This window comes from Psammomys obesus, unplaced genomic scaffold (assembly GCF_907164565.1).
Source record: "Psammomys obesus unplaced genomic scaffold, mPsaObe1.curated_primary_1811, whole genome shotgun sequence".
Taxonomy (NCBI): Eukaryota; Metazoa; Chordata; class Mammalia; order Rodentia; family Muridae; genus Psammomys; species Psammomys obesus.
Genome location: NW_026591906.1, coordinates 6,317 through 15,716, shown reverse-complemented (window position 1 = coordinate 15,716; position 9,400 = coordinate 6,317). Strand labels below are relative to the sequence as shown.

The following is a 9,400-nucleotide window of genomic DNA, read 5'->3' as shown; positions in this document are numbered from 1 at the left end:
GTGTGTGTGTGTGTGTGTGTGTGTGTGTGTGTGTGTGTGTGTGTGTGTGTGTTGGTAGGGTGTTGCACACATAACCATGATATGCATGTGGTGGCGGCCAGAGGACAGGTAGAAGTCAATTTTCTTCTTCCACCATATGGGTATCAGGATGGAGCTTCAGTCCTTAGGCTCAACAAGACTTGCCTTTGGCTGTTCAGCCCCCTCGCTGGGCTTAAGTGGAGATTTTTAAAACCAAACAGTTATGTGGGCCATTTGCAGCCATAACTTGTCATTTTGCTGTCTTGTTTTTAAATGTATTTGCTAATACGGTATAAAACTTTTTATGCATGTGCTAGGCACAACATATAGGCAACATGGAATGAGGTTTGTGTCTTCTTAACTACAGATGATGATAAGCTGTCAGAGGTGGACGAAGCTCAAGAAAGCACCATGGAAGGAGACCCTAAGCCATAGACAGGCTGACCGTCGCTATTCACAGGAATAGTGAATAGCTGTACAGGCTCCGGGGCTCAGTGTGCTGGGCTTTTGGGATACTTCAACTTTGGTTGTGAAATAGTTTACTTTTAAATATTAACTCATGTCTCATTTGTATTTCTTTACACAAAGAAAATGTGTTCCATGTATGTATGTTTTTTTTAATGTAGAAATCAACATCTGAAAGTATTTAATAAAATGTCTCAGGCTGGATCTTTGTGCTCATTCAAAACTCTAGACAACTGGTAATTATTACTTTATCAAATCAGGTGAGGATTCTAAAATGGCATTTGGGATACACATGAGAAAATGAGTAGATTTCTGGAAGGTATTAGCACTTCAGAAAATGGAGTCCATAAGTAGGTTTTAGAGGAATCATTTTTTAAATTTTATTTATTTTATTACGATTTATTCACTTTGTATCCCAGCTGTAGCCCCCCCCCCCACATTCCCTCCCAAGCCCACAGTCCCTCCCTCTTCTCCTCTCATGCCCCTCCCCCTGTCCACTGATAAGGGAGGTCCTCCTCCCCTTCCATCTGACCCTAGCATATCAGGTCTCATCAGGACTGGCAGCATTGTCTTCCTGTGTGGCCTGGTAAGGCTGCTTCCCCCTCAGGGGGAGGTGATCAAAGAGCCAGCCACTGAGTTCATGTCACAGACAGTCCCTGTTCCAATTACTAGGGTACTCACTTGGAGACTGAGCTGCCATGGGCTATATCTGTGCATGGGGTTTTGTACACCTAAAGAAGCTAAGCAAAAAGGAGGACCCTGGGTAAGATGATCAATCCTCATTCAGAAATGTAAACAGGATGGGCATCGGAAAGGAGAGAAAACAAGGATCAAGACAGGAGCCTACCAGAGAGGGCCTCTGAAGACTCTACCCTGCAGGGTATCAAAGCAGATGCTGAGACTCATAGCCAAACTTTCGGCAGAGTGCAAGGGATCTTAAGAAAGAAGGGGAAGATGAAAGACCTGGAGGAGACATGCTCCACAAGGAGAGCAACAGAGCTAAAAATTCTGGGCCCAGGGATCTTTTCTGAGATTGATACTCCAACCAAAGACCATGCATGTAGATAACCTAGGAATCATTTTTGAAAATGATTACTTGGGGGCATGTGTACATGGTACGTGTGTTTATACGCGTGAGTATGAGGGAGTGAACCTGCTGTAGCATGTTGTTAGCTTCCGATGGCAGTGGCAGCTGTTGCTGCTTGCCTTTCGTTTTGTTCGAGGCACGGTCTCTCTTTGCTTCTGGGCTGCGGACTAGGAACTCAGAAGCAGCAGCAGGCACATGGGAAGCAACCACTCCGAAGCTTATACTTCCTCTTGGTTCTCTTGGAAAGCCTTTGGAACTGCTTCGAAGACTGAAGGATCTCAGCCCCTAGGAACTCACACTGCTGAAGCTCAGCGTGTCTCTGGGCCAAAAGCTTCATGGATTTGTCAGTAACTCTTTCTATGAGGTCATCCACCTATGGTAGACAGATACAAAGAGATGAACTGCTAAAAGCAAAGACATGGTTGTTTTTCCTGAGAGTGCCAAAGTAGTATTCTAATTCAACTCAAAGCAAACAGAGCTTGAAAAAAGATTTACCACACGGGGGTGAAGACAACCTCGTTTCGTATCAAGCCTGGGTGTGCCTGGTTTTAATGGAATTCGTTTAATATTTATTATGCACTTGGTGTCATCCTTGGTCCCCTTAGCAGTTTCTTACCCACTCCCGGAAGCCCCCCACTGACAGTATTTCTTAATGGTAATTGTTAATTGGGCCCTGCTCTGTGCTGTCTTGCAGAGCAGTATATTCTCTGGTGCTTCTGAAACAGAAAGGGAAAGTCTTGGCCCACTACCTGCATTTGAAGCTTTCCTACTGTCAGCTCTGATTTCCGGAGGATGTCTTCCATGCTCTGTTTCTTCTTTTTAAGTGCTGGAAAGTGTGGTCTCTTTTTTGATGAATAGGGTGCCTATTGTCAAAATGCAAAACATCCTATTAAGAAATAACAGTTTTGCGCTAGCACTCAGTACTTACCCTTGGACATTCTCTCACAAAGTGATTGTTAGGTAACACAGAGTTGCAATTTGTATTCATATTCTCTGCACCCCGTGTATTTTCTTTGTGCCCCGAGCTCTCTTTGAAGAGTTCAATAGGGTGCAGAGAAATGAGATTATTGGGCTCTGAAAAGATAGACATGGTCAGGAAAAAAAGCAGGTCTTTGGAAAAGACAAGAAGAATTTGCTCTGGCTGCTGAGTACAATGAGTGCTAGGCTGGTGTGGCCAGTGCCACAAAAGCTCATTACACTGCATCCTCTTGTTCATTTGTTCTTGTGTCTCCAGGTTTTATTTTCATGGCAGTCCAGATGTAAAGAAGCCCTGGATTCTTCTTGGCCATGCTTAACATTTTTTGCTTGTCCCTGGCTTACTGGTTACGTATACCTGTCCTAATAGCACTGCTGGAGGAAATCGTTCCTCGATGCTGAGACTTGCTGGCTTCACTCTCCATTTCCCTTGGACTTGACCATCAGAGCTACACAGAGAATATGTGTGGGGTCCCGTGTCAGTACTACCCTTTGAAAGAGGATCAGAGCCATCACTGACTGACTGCTGCTCTACCCATACTGAACTTTCTCTGATGCATCTAGAGACCCTAGTTGGGGAATTTGTTTTTTTGTTTTGACTCAAGATCTCACTGCATAGGCCCAAGCTAACCTGGAACTCAGCACGTACATGTACCCCACTCTGGCCTCAAACTCAAGATATCCCCCACCTTTGTCTCCTGAATGCCAAGAGTAGAGGTGTGTACCCCTACAACAGACTAAAGCTCTACTCTCTTTATTATGCCCACCTACTTGTTCTACTAAGCAGCTATCCTAATTGGTGGGTAAGTGTTCCTGTGTTTTCTCGGTGTGCTTACTGCCAAGTTGGGTGCTGAGGAGTGTTCTATAAACCAGGACAAGGGAAGAGAAATGCCCAGAGGGAAGAGGCCTGTAGAGGGCATCTCTTTGCAACCTTACTAGTTTCTCTGAGATACTGTGTTTCTAAAGCTTCCTATTTTTTTTTTTCAAAAGTAATTTGGGAACCTGCTTTTTTATTTGAAATATCCTACTTTTAAGATCTAATTCGTACATAATTTGGGGAGCATAGTGAGGCCTGGCTAAAACCCTTCTATAGCCAGTTGCCAACCTCAATTTAATGTCTTTTGGCACGCAGGAATCCTTAAATATAGCCAAAAATTTGCATCTTCTGGTCAGTGCCACTTATATACTGAAAAGACTGTCCTGAAATCGTGATCTTATTGTCCCAATTAGCTCTACAGCTCAACAGGAATTGGATTGGTCTATGATGTGAGAACTGGGGGGGGGGCTCAAATTTCACTTTTCCGTTATTATCACATATATTCACTTGACCCCCTGCCATGATATAAGATTATCCTTACCCCACTGCTCTACAGTATCATGGGTTAATTTCACCCTCTATTGGACTGCATTTTCCAAAAAGCAAGACCATGTCCATCAGATCTTCCTTGTAATCCCCTGTAAACCCAGGAATAGCCTTGAATATAGAGGCACAATAAATACTTGGCAACCCAAAAACAAAATTCAAAACTGCTATTGTACACTGACAGTGATAGTCAAGAGCATTGTTTGATGGAACTTTCTGCCTTTCTGCAAGGGTACAAATGTTTGTGCTAGTCAGTACAGAAAGACTAGCTGCATGTGATTATTGAGCATTTAAGTGGCTCGTGTAACTGGGATGTCGTTGTTTGGGAATTTTTTTTTTATTGTTTTGTCTTAGTTTGTGTTTTTGTTGTTGGTTTTGGTTTTTGGTTTCTTAAGACAGGGTTTCACTGTGTATCCCTGTCTGTTCTGGAACTCACTCTCTAGACCAGGCTGGCCTCAAACTCACACAGATCTGCCTACCTTTGCCTCCTGAGTACTGGGATTAAAGACGTGTGCCACCACCAACCAGCCTGAGAAACTATACATTTAGTACCATCTAATTAAATTAGTATAGTCACAGGTGGCTATCACACAGCACAATTAATACACAGTGTTTAAGAATGGGGTTGGGGAGAGGAAGGAGTCTGACTCAGTAGAGCACATGCTTGTGTGAGGACTGACTTCAATTCCCAGAACCAAAGTAAAAGAAAAGATGGGAGAGAAAATGAATGGGAACCCTCAGCCTTTATTAGAAACCTGGCTCTCCCACTCACTTCCACAAATTAACAAACTCCCGAGCCATCCCTAAAATAAGGTAGTATTAATATCTACCTTAAAAAATTGTAACCATTTTCTGAGTAGTTGAAATTTTGAAGCATTTAGAATAGCCTGGAACTGAGTGCCAGCACTGAATAGGTGGTTATTAAAATAGTAGTTCAGGGTTCTGTTTTTGCTGGGAAGGAAGCTGAAACAGGAAGATTTGGATTCTGAAAAATTGAAACCAGCCAGGGCAACAAAATGAGATTCTATCTCCCAAAACACACAAAAACCAAAATCAAGCTGGGCATGGTGGCATACACTTTTAATCCCAGCACTCATGAGTCAAAAAGCAGGCAGGTCTCTGCGAGTTTGAGACCAGCCTGGTCTGCATCGTGGGTTCAGGACCAGCCAGGACTGCATAGTGAGAACCTGTCTAGAAATAAATAAAAATTTTTTAAAAATCCTAATTCCTAACCTGAGCGTTTTAGTTTCATACACTCCTGAAGTAATGATCAGCCAGATGGGTCTGTGGATAAAGGCACCAGCAGGCATGAGGACCTGAGTTAGAGCCACATGATAAAAGGACACAGCCAAACAGAAAGGAGGATCAATGGGATCGCATAGAAGACCCAGAAATAAACCCACACACCTATGAATACTCAATATTTGACAAAGAAGCCAAATCCATTCAATGGAAAAAAGACAGCATCTTCAACAAATGGTGCTGGACCAACTGGATGTCTACATGCAGAAAAATGAAAATAGATCCATATTTATCACCCTGCACAAAACTAAAGTCCAAGTGGATCAAGGACCTCAACATAAAACCAGATACTCTAAATCAGTTGGAAAAAAAAAGTGGGGAACAGCCTAGAACTCATTGGCACAGGAGACAACTTCCTGAAGAGAACACCAACAGCACAGGCTCTAAGAGCAACAATCAATAAATGGGACCTCATGAAACTGAAAAGCTTCTGTAAAGCAAAAGACACTGTCATCAAAACAAATAGACAGCCTACAGATTGGGAAAGAATCTTCACCAACCCTTTATCTGACAGAGGGCTAATATCAAGTATATATAAAGAACTAAAGAAGCAGAAAAGCAACAAACCAAGTAATCCACTTAAAAAATGGGGAACAGAGCTAAACAGAGAATTCTCGAAAGAGGAACATCGAATGGCAGAGAAACACTTAAATGCTCAACCTCATTAGCCATTAGGGAAATGCAAATCAAAACGACCCTGAGATTTCACTTTACACCCATCAGAATGGCCAAGATGAAAAACTCAAGTGATAGCACATGCTGGAGAGGTTGTGGAGAAAAGGGAACCCTCCTCCATTGCTGGTGGGAATGTAAACTGGTTCAACCACTCTGGAAGTCAATCTGGCGCCTTTCTCAGACAACTAGGAGTAGTGCTACCTCAAGACCCAGCTATACCACTCCTAGGTATATACCCAAAATTTGCTCAAGTACACAACAAGGACATTTGTTCAACCATGTTCGTAGCAGCTTTATTTGTAATAGCCAGAACTTGGAAACAACCCAGATGTCCATCAACGAAGGAATGGATACAGAAATTGTGGTATTTTTACACAATGGAATACTACTCAGCAATCAAAAAGGAGGAAATCATGAAATTTGCAGGCAAGTGGTGGGATCTAGAAAAGATCATTCTGAGTGAAGTATCCCAGAAGGAGAAAGACAAACTTGGTATATACTCGCTTATATAGACCTACAAGACATGATAAACATAATGAAATCTACACACCTAAAGAAGATAATCAAGAAAGTGGACACAGGCGAAGGTGATTAATCCTCATTTAGAAAGACAAATGGGATGTGCATTGAACTTATGACAGGAGTCTACCACAAAAGGCATCTGAAAGACTCTACCTAGCAGTGTTTCAAAGCAGACACTAAAACTCATAACCAAACCATGGCAGAGTGCAGGGAATCATATGAAAGAAGGGAAGTTAGTATGATATGGAAAGGATAGGAGCTCTACAAGGACCAAATATATCTGGGCACAGGGTCTTTTCTGAGACTGACACTCAACCAAGGACCATCTATGGATATAACCTAGAACTTCTGCTCGGATGTGGCCTGTGGTAGCTCAGTAACCAAATAGTTTTCCAAAGTAAGGGGAACACGGACTATTTCTAACAGGATCTCAAGGGCAGGCTGTTTGACACCCCCCCCCCCAAGGGGAGGAGCAGTCTGTTAGGCCACAGAGGAGGACTTTGCAGCCAGCCCTGAAGATACCTGATAAAACAGGGTCAGATGAAAGGGGAGGAGGTCCTCCCCTATCAGGGGACTTGGAAAGGGGCAGGGAGGAGACCAGGGAGGGAGTGTGGGGTTGGGGAGCGAATGAGGGAGCGGGATACAGCTGAGACACAGAGTTAACAAATTGTAACTAAAAAGAAAACTTAAAAAAAAAAAAAAAAAAAAAAGGACACAGCCAGCTAAGGCAAGCTTTTCTCAGGCTTCTACACACACAGTGTGGTCTGCATGCCCCTCCCCTCACAAAATAGACATGTAATAAAAATAAAATAGGCTGCGTGTGGGGGTGCATCCCTTTAATCCCAGCACTTGGGAGGCAGAGGCAGGTGGATCACTATGAGTTCAAGGCCAGGTCTACAGAGCTAGTTTCGGGACATCGAGTCCTATTACAAAGAGAAACCCTGTCTCAAAACACCAAAATAAATATAGAAATAAATAAATAAAAGAAAGGTGTCTTTGGTTTAGACTTAGGCTCATGAGGCGTTTTTGTTTTGTTTTGTTTTTTGACACTTAGGTATCACAAAGTTTGTACTTGAAAACCAAGCAACTAAGCTACAAATCAATAAATATAACCCAGCCTGGGGAGAGAGTTGGTAGGTAAAGTACTTGCTGTTGCATTTGTGAGGCTCTCAATCAGTCAATCCTGAGGGGGGGGGGGGGGGAACAATTCCGGCCTGGTGTACACTCTTAATAATCCCAGCAGACACAGGCAGGAAGAGCCTGGTCACTTGCCCAGATCTCAGAGCAACATGAACATTTCTTGAGGTAGACAGCTCAGGTTGCCCTCTGGCTTCCACATGCACACAAATGTTTGTACACCAGCATGCCAGTGCATTCTTCATGCAGAAAGAGAAAGCACACACCAGTGCTTTAAGTTAGCAAATTTGAATTTACATCTAGTCTAGGCTGCAACCAGTATGTGGGCTACAGCTTGGACATGCCTGAATCACTTAGCCATGATAATGTTTTATGTTGTAAATGTAGCCATTTGAATTAGTTCACTCTTATTTTAATTAAAAAATAACTAATTCAGGTGTCCACTTACTCTGGGTACATTTCACTCTCAATGACATATGTGACTACAAACTACTCAATGAGATGAATGATGATGACTTTGCAGAAGCTGTTTTTGGGCAGTTGGGCACGTAGCGTCTGTATCGGCCACATTCCTAGTGTGTGACCGTGGCTTCTGAACAGTTCAGTGAGTCTGCACAAAGCTCCACACTGTAGCCACACTGTGGTAGGGCTGAATGATGCGTACTCAGAAGTAGATCTGATCTGGAAAATGCCCTCACTGTGCTTTAAATTCTTGGTTTGAGGTCACAAGCAACAGGTGTATGGGGATACTGTGGGAGAAGGTAAAACAGAGCTTGTCTGGTTCTGGCAAGAGCCAGAGAAACCAATTTATGTAAGTCTTTCAAAGCAAGTTTACCCTAGCACCTTACCTTCTGCAGCCCAGAAGGAAGTGACGTCACAGATAATCGCCTGGTGGTTCTCTTGGCACGAAGGAGCCCATCTCCTCCAGTTATTTCTTCTGTCTCTGCTTCTACCACATCGAGCTGTATAGTTGCTTGAAGAGGAGGAAGGAATATATTATGAGGATCACAATTGCAAACATAGTCTTCCTCAGCAAAATAATTCTGGAAAGCCAGGTGCCATGGTGAATGCCTGTCACCCCAGCACTCAGGGAGGCAGAGGCAGGCAGATCTCTGTGAGTTCAAAGCCAGCCTAGTCTACAAAGTAAGTCTAGGACAGCCAAGGCTAAACAGAGAAACCCTGTTTCAAAACTTATTATTATTATTATTATTATTATTATTATTATTATTATTATTATTCCCACTGCTGGTGGAAATGTAAACTTGTACAACCACTCTGGAAATCAATCTGGCACTTTCTCAGACAACTAGGAATAGCACTTCCTCAAGATCCAGCCATACAACTCCTAGGCATATATCCAAAAGAGGCTCAAGTACACAATAAGGACATTTGCTCAACCAAGTTTGTAGCAGCTTTATTTGTAATAGCCAGAAGCTGGAAGCAACCCAGATGCCCCTCAACTGAAGAATGGATGCAGAAATTGTGGTACATCTACACAATGGAGTATTACTCAGCAATGAAAAATAAGGAAATCATGAAATTTGCAGGTAAATGGTGGGACCTGGAAAGGATCATCCTGAGTGAGCTGTCCCAGAAGCAGAAAGACACACACGGTATATACTCACTCATATAGACATGTAATACAGGATAAACCTACTAAAATCTGTACATCTAAAGAAAGTAATCAAGAGAGAGGACCCTGACTAAAACGTTCAATCCCCTGAAAGGCAAAGAGGTTGGACATCAGAAGAAGAAGAAAACAGGAGACAAGCTAGAAACCTGCCACAGAGGGCCTCTGAAAGGCTCTGCCCTGCAGGCTATCAAAGCAGATGCTGAGACTTATGGCCAACTGTTGG

The 9,400-nt window shown here is 43.0% G+C and overlaps 1 protein-coding gene across 1 annotated transcript; it reads right to left on the bottom strand.

The window, feature by feature from the left end:
- Positions 1–1,745: 1,745 nt before the first annotated feature.
- Positions 1,746–8,517, bottom strand: CUNH3orf49 (chromosome unknown C3orf49 homolog; the record flags this gene model as incomplete). The annotated part of the gene is made up of 3 exons (XM_055612204.1): positions 1,746–1,943; positions 2,320–2,433; positions 8,393–8,517. Coding segments are annotated over 3 exons (437 nt in total), but the record flags the coding sequence as incomplete, so codon positions are not given.
- Between the last annotated feature and the right edge of the window lie 883 nt (positions 8,518–9,400).